General features: G+C 45.0%; 1 protein-coding gene across 1 annotated transcript in view; it reads left to right on the forward strand.

Annotated features, from left to right (window-relative positions):
• The window catches only part of CCT8 (chaperonin containing TCP1 subunit 8), a 196,929-nt gene that overhangs the window by 66,315 nt on the left and 116,147 nt on the right, over nucleotides 1-14,467 (forward strand). The window contains exon 3 of the mRNA XM_080276213.1: nucleotides 10,754-10,999. Within this exon, the coding sequence (XP_080132339.1) occupies nucleotides 10,754-10,999 (246 nt within the window). The remainder of the gene's footprint in view (nucleotides 1-10,753; nucleotides 11,000-14,467) is intronic.

Consider the following 14,467-nt stretch of genomic DNA (forward strand, 5'->3'; position numbering starts at 1 on the left):
AGGAAAGAGAAGGTCACAGTGGTAAGTATTTCCGTTTGTGGGCAGTACTGTACGTAAATGACTACCAGTACTTGGTTCATAATTTATATATTTATTTATCATTTTTCCAGTAGTACTTGTAGTGGTAGTAGTAGTGGTAGTATGTGTAGTAGGTGTGGTAGTAATAGTAGTAGATGTGGTGGTTGTAATAGTGGTAGTTGTGGTAGTGGTAGTAGTACTTGTAGTAGTGATAATTGTTATATTAGTAGTTGTTGTAGTGGTAGTTGTACTTCTAGTAGTAATAGTATTATTTCTAGGAGTTGCAATACCCAGACTTCTACTCGGTCACCAATGCCAGAATCGAGCAACAGTCCTAGCCAAACATACTTTTCCGTGTGTGTGTGTGTGTGTGTGTGTGTGTGTGTGTGTGTGTGTGTGTGTGTGTGTGTGAGAGAGAGAGAGAGAGAGAGAGAGAGAGAGAGCGCAAGAGTGTTTGTCTGTCTGTAACGAGGAAGACGAGCAGTGTGAGTTCAAGGTCGCTGCCACTGTGACCGGCCTTCATTCACCCAATATGACCGATTATGAACAAATATTCACGGAAACAGTGTTTGTAGTGTATCTTGGTGTCCTGGAAGTGTCACTGAAGTGATATAAGTGTGGTGGGCCAGTGTAAGCCATTGTTGTGTCGCTGAACCTCCGCCATGCAGACGGACACCGGTAAAAAAACACCAAAAATTGTCCACATTCCACACTCACTCACTCTCCCCATCTGCATTTCACAGACTATCTGATGCCATCAACTTGAAGTCGAAGGATTGATGAGTAATATGAAACCTTATTTGTTGCAATTGGTTAAGTATTAACAGAGACATGAAGCATTAAAGATAGACGATTTTGCCGATTTCTGTCGGGAATACTTGGCTGTGGGGAGCGCTCGCGACATCTGCCAGATGGGAGGGGTCAAATTGTTCACAACTGCAGACAGTTTTTTTTTTATCACCACCACATTAATCAACTTTATTTTGATAATACCTTGCCTTTTGGGCTTTTACAGTTTGAACGACTGCTCTTCTCGTGAAAACATAACCCAAATGAGTTACTTCGGTTTGCTGCAAGCGCCACTCACGTTCTACCTTTCTACGTTGCCTACGCAAAGAATTAATGGATGGACCATACCACGGAGAATTATCACGTACAGTGATTGTTTTTTCTACCTCAGGACAATAATGGTCAAAAATTGACCTAAGTTCATTGTTGTAAATATCAACCAATTCATCGGAAGAAAGATTTGAAGAATCAGTTTAGTTAACTGATCAGTTTCAAGACACATCAACTGGCAATCAACATTCCTGTAATTTCTGAACCTTATAACCCTTTTATATGAAGGGGATTTTGGGACATCAAAACTAAGAGTGATCAGAGATGAGGGGGTCAAATGAGTCAACCTCCACATCTGATACACGCCTGCAACCAACAGGAGACAAGATCAAGTCAAGGACATGTCCTGAGACATGAGTTGGATTACTCACATGATTTTAAAAATTGTTATGAGTGATCAACTCAAGGAATTCTGAAGAATATGGTTTTGACTATGGACTGTCAACCCAATTATTGAAATCACCACAAACAAGAAGTCGTCCAGATTTAAGAGAAAACCCTTCAAGAAACTGCCCAAACTCCTCCATAAAACCTCGATCTGATGGTATTCTGATGGAAATTTATTAATACTTCTGTAAATCCAAATGGACATTTGTGCTGGGAGGGGGTTGGTGATAGCCAATACCCTCTTCAGGCATAAAATGATCCACAGGTATACATGGCGAGTGATGAGAAGGGTGGGTGGTGAACTGAATGAAAGGAAGGCAGTGATTGATTATGTGTGTGTGGATGAAAGGATGCGAAGATGTGTAATGGATGCAAGAGCTCATAGAGGTTGGGGGAGTGGACTTTCTGACCACTACTTGGTGGTGGCCAGAATTGGACTTCAAGTAAGATGGAGGAATAGAAGAAGGGAAAGACGAGAGGAAGGAGTAGTTGCAAGGAGAGTGGAAAGGTTACAAGAGGATGAGAAAAAGGCAGAGTACAAGAGAGAAGTGGAGGAACGATTGGGCAAATATGAATTGGAGCAGATGGGAGACGTGGAAGGTGTGTGTAGGATATTTACAGAAGAAATATGTGCAGCATGTGATGTGGTGTGTGGAAGGAAGAGAAGACGGAGGGGGGTGCAAGGAACAGCGTGGTGGACTGAAGAGGTGAGACAGGCTGTGGCACAAAAGAAGAAAGCATACAATGAATGGATGAGAAATAGGGGCGTGGAAGAAGTTGAGAAGCGGAAGAGAGAGTTATATGTAGAATGAAAGAGAGAGGTGAAAAGATTAGTAAGAGAGAGTAAGAAGAGAGTGGATGAGGAATTTGGAAGGAATTTGAGTGTAAAGTGGAGGAGCCGTAAGAAAATGTTCTGGAAAGAGGTGAAAAGAGTAAGACAGGGTGGAAATCAAGTTAGCAGGGGAGTGAAAGATAAAAATGGTAGATTACTAGTGGAGAAGGGAGAAAAAGTGAGCAGATGGAGAGAACACTTTAAGGAATTGTTGAACGTGGAGGATGGAAGTAATGCGAGTATAAGTGGCTGGGGAATGGCTGGGAGAAGGAGGGAGGTGAGAAGACAGGAAGAAATCAGTAGGATAGAAGTTGTGGAAGCAATGAAGAAAGTTAAATTGAGGAAAGCCCCAGGAATTGATGGAGTGTGTGGTGAAATGCTGAAGCATGGGGGAGAGATAGTAGTAGAATGGATGTGGAAGATGTGCAGATTGGCCTGGGAGGAAGGTAGAGTCCCGGAGGATTGGAAGTCAGGTATAATTATTCCCTTGTACAAAGGAAAAGGGGAAAAAGAAGTGTGTGGTAATCATAGGGGCATTTGTCTTCTTAGTATAATAGGAAAAGTGTATGGTAGGATACTTATTGACAGAGTTAGAGAAAGAAGAGAGAAATTAGTTGGAGAAGAACAGGGAGGCTTTAGGAAGGGAAGAGGTTGTGTAGATCAGATATTCATTCTTAGATCTTTAGTGGAAAAGTTTCTAGAGAAGAGGAAGAAGTTGTATGGGGCTTTCATGGATTTGGAGAAAGCATATGACAGGGTGGATAGACAAGGATTGTGAAAAGTGTTAAGAATATATGGAGTAGATGGGAAGTCGTCAAATGCTGTGAAAAGTATGTACGATGGTGCGAAGGCTGCAGTGCGTGTGGATGGTTAACTAAGTGAATTTTTCTGTTTGAAAGTTGGATTGAAACGGGGATGTGTCATGTCTCCATGGTTGTTCAATCTTTATATGGATGGGGTAATAAAAGAGGTACAAGGTAGGGTAGTGGATGTTGGAGTGGCCCTGGTGAGAGAGGATAGTGTTTGGAAACTCCCTGTACTGTTGTATGCAGATGATACTGTGTTGTTGAGTGAAGACGAAGGAGAGCTGCAAGGCTTGGTAGATGAGTTTGGGAGAGTGTGTAAGAAATGGAATCTAAAGGTGAATGTAGAGAAGAGTAAAATGATGGTCTTGAGAGAGGTGAAGTCAGTGAATGTACAGCGAGGTTGGATGGTGAGGAATTGGAAAATGTGAGTATGTTTAAGTACTTGGGTAGTGTGATGAGTAAGGATGGAGGTTTGGAGGGTGAAGTGCGTGAAAGGGTACAGCAGGGAAGAAAGGTTGCTGGTTCTTTGAAAGCAGTGATAAGAAACAGGGAAGTGAGCATGGAAGTGAAAAAGTTACTACATGACAGTATTGTGATACCAACTCTAACGTACGGAAGTGAAGCTTGGACGTTGTTGGAAGGACACAGGTCAAGAGTGAGAGCAGTGGAAATGAGTTATTTAAGAGGAGCCTGTGGAGTCACATGGAGAGAGAGGCTGACGAATGAGGATATAAAGGAGCGTTGATGTGGATGTGATAGGAAGCGTTATGAGGAACACACTGAGGTGGTTTGGCCATGTGGAAAGAATGGAGAGTGAAAGACTGACAAAGAGAGTGTATGTGAGTGAGGTGGAGGGGGGAAGAGGGAGGGGGAGGCTGAGGATGAGATGGAGGGATGGGGTGGAGAGGTATATGAGAGAGGGGGGTGTGAGTTGGGAGCTGGGCAGTGAGATGGCGGGGGACAGGGCGACTTGGAGGCGATTTGTTTGTGGCCACCCCGAACGGGATTGAGGCGTCTGGCAGTAGATGCAGTAATCACTCCAATATCCGACGTAATAGAGCCATTTGTAGGTCCGGTTATTGGTTTTGTCCGGATATTGGGCCCCAGCTTATGGACTTGTACTTATGGACCCTAACTCAGAGAAACACCTATACAACTCCCTCTGGACATGCATAGCACCTATTTAAGACCCAAATCACACCAATAAGGCACATAAATGACTGAAATAAATGCAAAAGAAACATAAAATGAGGGTTTAGAAGTATGTTCATACATTAATAAACATTCTGGTACTTATGGACCCTAACCTAGCCTAACTCAGAAAAACACATTCCTATTGCACATGCATGAGGTAAGTATAGTATGGAAAAAAGTACAGTATGAAACATTCTGGTAAGTATAGTATGGAAAAAAGTACAGTATGAAACATTCTGGCTACCAACAGCAAGTCCCTGGCCACCTCGATGAATAACCGCCTCCTCTCGGACTCTGACAGTAAGAACGATTTCCTGAAGCACTTGCAGTACACTTTTCCTGAAGTCTTGCACTGAACTTAGTCAGTAACACACAGAAGTCCGTTCTCTTCACAGTGTTCACTTTAGTCCAAATAATGCTCCATTGTAATTTAGTGTTGCACATTAACTTTTCCCATTCTTTTCAAAATTTCCAAAGGCAAAACAAAGAAGTCTACGTTAAATTTAGTTTCCACTGAGTCTTTTCTCTCAACTCGAAAACCTTAACACAACACACCGTTTTTTTTCACTGCACAACACTCAAAATTCCCGTGTGGTCTAGTGGAGAAGTTCTTGCTGTTTATTCACTGTCAGAGTCCAAGAGTATCACTGGCAGGCGACCAAGGGGTGCATCGCTGGGTCGTGGTGATGGCTTACCCACTGCAGAGGACTCTGAGGAAAGCCGCAAACTCACGTCGAGCGGTGACTCCACCGTGGCTGATTTGCTGGGCTGTGGCTCGGAGCATGAGGGCCTGTCTTTGGGAGGCAACGGAGTGGAGCCAGAGCTGGGCACAGCGGGGGTCACAAGCCTGAAAAAACTGTCAATTGTTGACTGACGCAAGGACCGACGATTCTGGCGATTGATGATGCGCTGCCTGAAAGCACGCACTTCCTCCACGAGTCCCAAGGGCCCCATCTCCCTGTCGCAGTCCGGGTGTTCCAGGTAGTCTAGGATGAACTCTAGATGTTCCCGGAGTGCGCTCAGCTTGGGGATGGCTGGAGTAGTGTCCTGCTGAGAGGAGTCCGCATCATCGTCGCCTTTGTCGTCGGAATCTTCAAGTTCGGTACTGACACCAGCAACCGAAGACGCGATCTCGATATCAGACAACGTCTGATACCCAGGATCGCCCTCGTCGACGTCCAACCACTCACGAACATCGTCCACATCAACATCGTCGCCGTGCGTACGTAGCCGTGCATGGAAGTCATCCACGTCAAACCCTAGAAAATCGTACTCCACATCCGTTCCGAGAAGCAGACGAGACCAACCATTTTCAAGAGTTTTCACAGGGACTTCCTTCCATGCACTAGCCCAGTTGTACAGCGCAGACTTGATGTTGTAGCGGCGAAGGTTTTCCAAAGTCCACTTGCCTCGTGTGTCCCGTCCTTCCCTGCGCTCGTCCTTGTCCTCGAGAACAACCATCACCTCGTCCAGGAACTTCCGATGGTACAGGCGCTTTGTTGCCACGATCACTCCTTGGTCCATGGGTTGAATGAGAGCAGTCGTATTAGGTGGCAGAAACATGCACCTAATACGGCCATTCTCAGCAACCAAGTCCTTGTCGCACGGGTGGGCAGGTGCATTGTCGAGCAGAAGGAGAGCCTTTACCTGGTCGCGAGGGATTCCCAGTGTCTTCGTCTGGTACTGGATGACCTCCTTGACGAAGTGACGGTGAAACCAGTCTTTGAAAATCACAGCTGTGAACCATGCTTTCAAAGAATGGTACCATACGACAGGAAGGACATCCATCACCCCACGAAGGCACCGAGGCTACTTTGCACGGCCAACAACAACGGGCTTAAGCCGGTGCATGCCGTTAGCACTGGCACAACACAAAGCAGATATCCGTTCCTTGGAAAGCTTGCGGCCAGGTACACGCTTCTCCGTCTCCTTGGCTAGAGTGTTTGTTGGCAGCGAGCAATAGAATAGGCCAGTTTCGTCAGCATTGTAGACTTGACCAAAAGTTAGGCCCTCCCTGTCGATCAAGCCTTTCACCTCGTGCCGAAACTCGTCAACTCCATCCTCGTTAGCGTCCAATGCTTTGCCATGTGCTTTACGGTTAGTAAGGTCATGTCACAACTTGAACGCGAAGAGCCAACCCTCGGATGCCTTGAAGTCTAGGGCGTCGTGAAGCCTTGCGAACTTCTCAGCAGCAGCCTTCAGCTCCATTCCACGTACCATCACACCAGCTGCACGTTGCTGTCGGTACCAAATCAACGTGGATCGGTCGTTTTCTGCAAACTTGGAGGTAAACATAACCTTCCTTTCCACATTGCGTTTGCTTCGCGACGAGAAGTCAGCCGTGTACTACATGAGTTTGTCTCGGGAACGTTTGATATCGAACAAAGTCGACCGGGCCAGGTTAAACTCGCGGAGAATACGTGAAGAAGACCAACCCGCATCAACTTTCTCCAATATCTCCCTCTTCTTTTCCAGAGTCAACACCACTCTCTTCCTTTTCTCAGGTGGCGGGGCCATCATCACACACACTAAGAGGAGGCCCGAGAGCAGCAGGAAGCCCTGCAGCAGGTACGGCACCACCACAAAAGCGAGCACGTGGGCAGCCATTGCGAAGAGTGTAGGTCCAGTCGCGGTGAGACAGGCGGGAAGTGGGGAGGATGCAGCAGCGCTCTATCGGACGTCAGTGGAATGACGCACCAAAACAATGCTCTCCCGCGGTGCGCGCGGCAACTTCAAATTACGGACGGCAAAAAATCGATTTTTTTTTTTTATTTTTTATTTTTTTGGGGGGGAATGTTGGATCCCAGGACGATAAGGTCCGGGTAGTGGGGATGTTCGGTTATTGGGCGTCCGGATATTAGAGTGATTACTGTAGATAGATAGATAGCAAATCCAAATGGAGATGGGGTCAGGTCTGAGTCAATGACAGAAATGTTTGCAAGTGCTGCTTAGTAGATGAGTGCTACACCTCCTCCCGAATAGTTAGCAGCAGGCCTGGGAATACTAATAATAAAATGTGTTTTAGGCAAAACATTACGAATAATATCGATATCAGACTCGTACAACCAGGTTTCAGTCAAGCACAAAATGTCAAGCTCATTCTGATATAGAGTTTCACAAGTGCTCATGGGTGCCCCTCGCACATGCTCCTGCGGAGGGCTCTCGCGTTTATGTGCTGTTTTAGTGTAACGTTGTCACTTGGATATTTTGCAGCTAACCAATTGATTGTGTTGTTTGCAGCTTCGGGAATGGAACGCAAGTTGTTTAAATGCAAGTCCGAAGTACATACACAGACACACGGCTGCTGCTACAGTTTATTTTGGTTTTATTGCTTGGCAAAAAATTCTACGGAGATCCTATGCCGGGCTCCAGGAGCAGCATTTTTTGGTCAAAATGTAATCACTCATTAAATATAGGAAAAGATTTTCAATCGTGATGGGACCAAGTTTTTTTACATCAGCGAATTTTTTGCAATTTTTATGCCAATTTTGGTGCGATTTGATCGTGTAGTTTCGGCTGCCCAGAACACACACACCTACTGCTATAGGATATTAGATTAATATAGTCTATCTTATTACGGATAGAATGAATATTTAACAGACCCATCCTTAACTGGTTCAAGAGGGACGTAGTCAGTTTTTTGAATGGTCAGAATTGATGTTTTCAGTCAATCTATTCCTATGAGAAATCATAATTGAACAGTCTCTACTTGATGCAAAATGGGCAACTGACTGTTAATTTGTATTAGCATCTTGATGTCTTAAAGAAGAACAGTTGATGCATTTTGGAGATTTTCTGTTATTACAATCCTTAGATTGATGGGCTCCAGCACAAAAGACACATTTAGGTCCCTCGTTTTTCCTAGAACATCTCTCAGATGTACGACCAAAGCCCTGACATTGATGACTATTAGTAAGCCAGAATCTGTCAAAAGCGTGGCATCTTGTAAGATCCACATAGATATAATTGCCCTGTTCTACAATGGAGGATCTCACCTCTGGCAACATCTTCAAGACAGCAGTTTTGGTGTCATTCCTTGTTCTTGTGAAGAGAAGGTTGAAGGTACAACCTTGATCAATGAGCATCTTAATTTTATTGTTTTTTCTCAGAATTTTGAGATGATGTCAGGGTCACCCAAGAAAGAGGAAAGGCCTGTCATGGTCATTTTAGGCAACATTTTTTTTGGCTCTGATATGCAGAAAGTGCCCTCAGAGCCAAAATGATCAGTCAGCACCCCAGTTGCTTCACTAATGGCCTCAGCTGACAGAAACTTCATTACCAGCCGACCAGCCTTGGTCCTAAGGCAGCTGTCAACTGGTACCGAGTTAAGTACACCTCTGATGTCTTCTGGTCCCATCTGATTTGCCAGGGCATCAGTACCACTCTTTGATTTCACAATCAGTACATGCTGACTGTGAATGGCATTTTTCTGGCCATGAGCACTGATCTCAGTCACACCCCCAGGCAGATCCTTCCTTTCCACCATGAGAGACCCGTGAACAGCATCCACAAATGACTTGGCCTAATCTTGCGTGACAGCCATGGGTGATGAGACCTTGGTCTCTAGTGCCTCCAGTCTGTTTGAAATGTCTCTAATTGCCTGAAAGATCGGGCCAATAACTTTATCTTCAAACTCCTTCTTGGTTACGGTACTTCCTCTACCAGCCAAGGTCTCGTCTGCTGGTGCAGCACATTGGCTACACAGCCAACGAAAGCTCAGCTGGTGGCTCTTCTCCATAAATGGATAGTCGCCTGCGTCCAAATTTTCACAAGCTATATGAACCCACTCACTGCAGTATGCGCACTTCAGTGCTTGTGCACTTTTTGCTAGAGACCTACTGAAGCGAGGGCACTGGTGTTGTTTGCTCATGGTAGAGAAGAACAAAAACAAAAACAAAACAACAACAACAACAACAGCAAAAAGTATATACAATACAGTCATCCCTTAACATTCACGGGGGTTAGGTAACAGAGACACGCAAATGTTAAAAATTTGCGGATATCTACTGCCCTCCTTAAAAACACCTCTGGACCCCCCATTTCCTTATATAACTTAAGAAAAACCCTATGTGCTTGTTTACTTTATTTAATGCAAGAACACTAAAAGTCGAAAATGATGAATAGTGTACTGCATGGCCTCTTCTGACAACTATGCTTATCCCAGCTCCCTCCAAAAGGAAGAATGTTACAGTATATTTCATTCACTGGATAATGCCATTACTCTACTAAAACAGCCACGAACTGTGCTTGGGATAATGTTACAGTGTCAGCAGAATTCAGTGAGGTAATTTTTTTTTTTCTGAAGCCTTCCGTGGATATTGAAAACTGTGAATGTTAAAACCGCAAATGTTAAGGGATTACTGTACAACCTAGGATAAACCCAGGTAGTGCCACCCCCGTTTGTGTCACCCTGATTTAGGAGAAAAAAAGAAAACCGAAAAAACACCAAGAACAGAAATGGAGTAAAACTAGGTGTCTGCGAGGTCACCACGAGCAGGTGGGGTACGACTTGACTACCCTTCTAGTAAAGGTAACCCAGACCGAGGTGCTGCAAAAGTGCTGAGATGGTATTGACTTTTCCCAATTCGAGCTTTATAGCAGTAGCAAATACGTCACTTAGGCAAGACCTCATTGGTTACAATACTGCCACTGCGCAAAGTAGAGAAACCCGGTTATATGGTTATCACCGAGCGTAGTAAATGGTTTCCTGGGTATAGGAAACCATTTGACTTGTCACTTAGTGTAGAAACCATAAGGCATCCCCACATTGAGTGGATGATGGGAACCCTCATCCACCATAATGATGGGGGGCCCCCCATCCACCAGAAACAAGAAAAGAGTATAAACATGTGTGAGTAACTACGCTTGGCCTGGCAATGCCCGGCTAAATCAGGCGTAGCTCAGGCCGAGTGCACTGGGCAGGCCAAAGTGTTAACATTCTTTTTACAACCTTCGTCATTTTTGTGTGTGTGTGTGTGTGTGTGTGTGTGTGTGTGTGTGGTTTATGGATTGTTTTGTTAGTGCCTAACAATATATCAGATATTCGCGTATGTGGTTTGATGTTGGAATAACTGAAAGACCAAAGAACACTGCCAAAATTAGGAGGGATACTGTACATATAGGTAGGGTCTGAATGGTATTGTTCTGTATCCGAATATTATCCACATCTGAACGTCCAATTGCTCTATTACGTCGGATAATTGAAGTTCAAAATCAATGACTCATGCATTTATCTTTCTCTTTGTTTATTTTTTTATGAATAGGACAGTTTTTGCAGGGTGTTTGCTGTGAATTTGTTTTTTTCTTGAGTTAAAAAAGGCAGCCTGAATAAATTGTGATCACATGCCCTACAGTGAGTTAATAGTTTTAAATTATTTTCATTGTTGTTTGTTTTCAGATTGAGCACCCTGCAGCTAAGTTGATGGTGTTGGCATCACAGATGCAAGAGCAAGAGATGGGTGATGGCACCAACTGGGTCATCATGTTTGCGGGTGCATTATTGGAGGCTGCTGAGGATCTCATCAAGATGGGCCTCACACCTACTGATGTTGCTGATGGTTACCAGCTGGCTCTGAATAAGGCACTTGAAGTACTACCTGCCTTACAGTGTTGGGAAGTTACAGATCCAAAGAACTTAGATCAGGTACAGAGTCTGAATTTATATCTATCTTCAATTTATCTTATAATGGAGCCAGGTCTTGTGTTAACACAGGTAGAAAAAGGCAAGGATAGGTAAATCCTCAGTAGTGTTTATACACATGGAAAATCTAACTTCTGAAATGTGATGAGAACTATGAGGAGGAGGCTGTAGCACAGGCCGAACAGGGTGGTACTCCCCAGGGGAATGGGAATGGTGGTGATAGGGAGAGCTGGAGCTCCTGTTTCACTAGCTATCTAACCATCCCCCTTTGCTGACCTTTTCAGTGTGACAGTAACATGGAGAGTAGACCAGCATACTCTCCCAAATATTTCCTTTAACTATCTTATGCACCACATCACATGCACTTTACATTTCACACAACGTATCCCACTACGTTACAGGGGCTGGCGCCAGCAAGGGCATGTGGCCAGAAAACTTTTCTCCTGTTACCTAGTGGGGGACTTCTGGGGGAAGGTGTGACAGGGGTTCCGCTGGCATAGATCATGGGTCCAGGGCGAGATGGGGCACGGGCCTGTGGTAGAGGGTACAGGGCATTGCGGTTCCCAGGCTGCCGCTTCCGCCCAACAGAGAGGGGCCCGAACCTGGGAGTAGCACCCCAGGAAGCTGCCCTATCAGTGGGTGTATAATGGCGGGATAGTTGCAGTGCCAAGGCGCACTTGGAGGGTGCCTCGAGGCCACTACCACAGCCACTGGCAAGCTGGTGGGCTAGGTGTTCCAGATCCATTGCCTGGACCTGGGACTGTGCAGTGAGTGAGGCCTGTGGTATGTCTATCCCCCTTGTTTAATCCTGACTATGACAGAATACAAGAATAAGTTTCAAAGCAAGCCTGAGGACAGTAAATCACCCAGGGGGATGAAGGTGGGTTCATGGAATGTGGGAAGTTTGAGGGGGAAGAGTGGGGGAAGTTGTTGAGGCATTCAGTAGGAGGTGGGTGGATGTGGCATGTTTGCAGGAAGTCTGGTACAGGGGTGGATCAGCCAGAAAGATTGTTGGGAAGGACTGTTACTGTAAGTTGTTTTGGCAGGGGGGGACAGACGGATATGAGGGTGTTGGTGTGATGGTTACGGAGAAGTGGGTGGAATACGTTATGAATGTTATAAGAGTAAGTGATAGGATATTGGTAGTGAAAATTCTATTCGATAGAAAGATAGTTGCAGTTATATCAGCATATGCTCCACAGGCAGGATTGGATGAAGCAGAGAAAGATGGATTTTGAGATGATTTAATATGTGTAGTAGGTGGTATGCGGGATGATGAGATAGTGGTTTTGGGAGGGGACTTAAATGGTCATGTAGGTGAAGCAGCACAAGGTTATGAAGGAGTACATGGGGGATGTGCGTATGATATAAGGAATGCGGAAGGGAAAAGGATACTCGAGTTTGGGGAGGCAACGGACATGATTGTGTGCAACACATATTTTAGGAAAAGAGAGAGTAGGTTAATTACATATGAATCTTGGGGAAATAGCAGTCAGATAGATTATTTTCTGGTTAGGAGGGCTGATAGGAGGTTAGTGAGGGATGTTGAAGTTATAGGAAGTGAGGAGTGTGTGCAGCAGCACAAACTATTGATATGTGATATGGTGCTTAAATAACGAGTGATGAAAAAGAGGACTTATGTACCTGGGAGGAAAATATGGAAGCTGAAAAACCAAGCAGTAAGGGATGCCTTCTGTAGCGAGATGAGGAGAGTGGTGACTGAACAGGGAGCTGTAGACAGAGGGATTAATGAACAGTACAGAGCCCTCAAGAACAATCTCTTGAGAGCTACTGATGTAACATGCGGTTGGACAAGAGGACCACCAAGACATAAAGTAACTTGGTGGTGGGATGAAGGTGTAGAAGCTGCAGTGAAGGAGAAAAGAAGGCTTTCCAGGAATGGAAGAAGGGTGGTAGCAAGGAGAAATACTTGGCTGCCAAGCATAGGGCTAGAAGAGAGGTATACAGGGTGAAGTCTGAGTCACAGAGACTTTTACTTGATAACCTAAATCATGGGGAAAGGAATAATATGATATTTAAGGTGGCAAATCAGATGAAGAGTGATAATCGAGATATTATAGGTGAGCAGTGTGTGAAGAATGATGAAGGAAGGGTAGTGGTGAACATTGAGGATATTAAAGATGCATGGAGAGAGCATAATAGCCGGTTGTTGAATGAGGAGTTTGACTGGGACAGGGAAGGTTTGGAGCCAGCAGATCCAGTGTTTGGCCCTTGACCTTTGATGCTGCTACTGTGAGCGAGGCAATAGGCAGGATGAAGGTGGGGAAGGAAGCAGGCGTGTCTGGGTTGACTGACGAAATGTTGAAGGCCTCAGGAGATATAGGGGTGAGGTTAGTCACTGACCTGATAAATATGATTGTTTATGAATGTGTTGTCCCAGATGATTGGCTGAAGAGTGAACTTGTAAACGTGTATAAAGGGAAGGGTGATGCCCTGGAAAGAGGAAATTATAGAGGTATAAAGCTTTTAGATCAGATAATGAAGGTAATGGAGAGAGTTTTAGAAGGTATGAATAAAGAAAGAGTGAATATTGATGAGATGCAGTTTGGGTTTATGCCAGGTAGGGGGACCAGTGATGCCATATTCATTGTTTGACACCTTCGGGAAAAATATATTGGCAGGAGAAGGGATCTGTATTTGGTTTTGTTGATTCTGAAAAGGCCTTTGACAGAGTCCTTAGAGAGGTGGTGAAGTGGGCAGTGAGAAAGCTTGGCTTGGAGGAGTGGCTGGTTAGGGTGGTTATGGCTATATATGTGGGTGCTTGCACCCAGGTAAGAGTGAATGGAGATTTGAGTGATGAGTTTTCCGTGAATGTTGATGTGCATCAGGGATCAGTTTTGAGTCCCATGTTGTTTATCATGGTACTTGAAACCCTCTCACGTGACTTTAGAAACAGACTCCCGTGGGAGATGCTGTATGCTGATGATTTGGTGTTGATTGCAGAGAACGAAAGGGAGGCGGAGGAAAGTTTTAGGAAGTGGAGAGATGGTATGGGGCAAAAGGGCTTAAGGGTAAATGCAGATAAAACAAAAGTGATGATATCTAGGGTTGATCACTGTACTGTCAAAGACGAGGGAAAGTGGCCATGTGCAGTTTGCCACAAGGACGTGGGAAGTAATTCTATCTTGGCGGTGTTTGTGATAGATGGGTGCATAAGAGATGTAGTGGTATCAGGGGTAGACTGCAAGATAATGCTGATTTTATGTGTACGGTGTGTCGGGGAGAGCAGGTGGAGATTGTCAGGCGTGAAAGGACTGAGCTTGCTGGTGAATCTCTTGAGTGTGTGGAAGAGTTTTGTTATTTGGGGGACATGTTGTGTGCTGGAGGTGGGGCTGGAGCTAGCTCTGTGGCTAGGGTGAGAAGTGGTTGGAAGAAGTTCAGGGAGCTGTTGCCTCTTCTGACATTGAGAGGTCACTCCCTACGTGCTAATGGGTCTTTGTGTGCAGCATG

Source organism: Coenobita brevimanus, chromosome 64 (genome assembly GCF_032717465.1).
Source record: "Coenobita brevimanus isolate Jiangsu-jjx chromosome 64, ASM3271746v2, whole genome shotgun sequence".
NCBI classification, from domain to species: domain Eukaryota; kingdom Metazoa; phylum Arthropoda; class Malacostraca; order Decapoda; family Coenobitidae; genus Coenobita; species Coenobita brevimanus.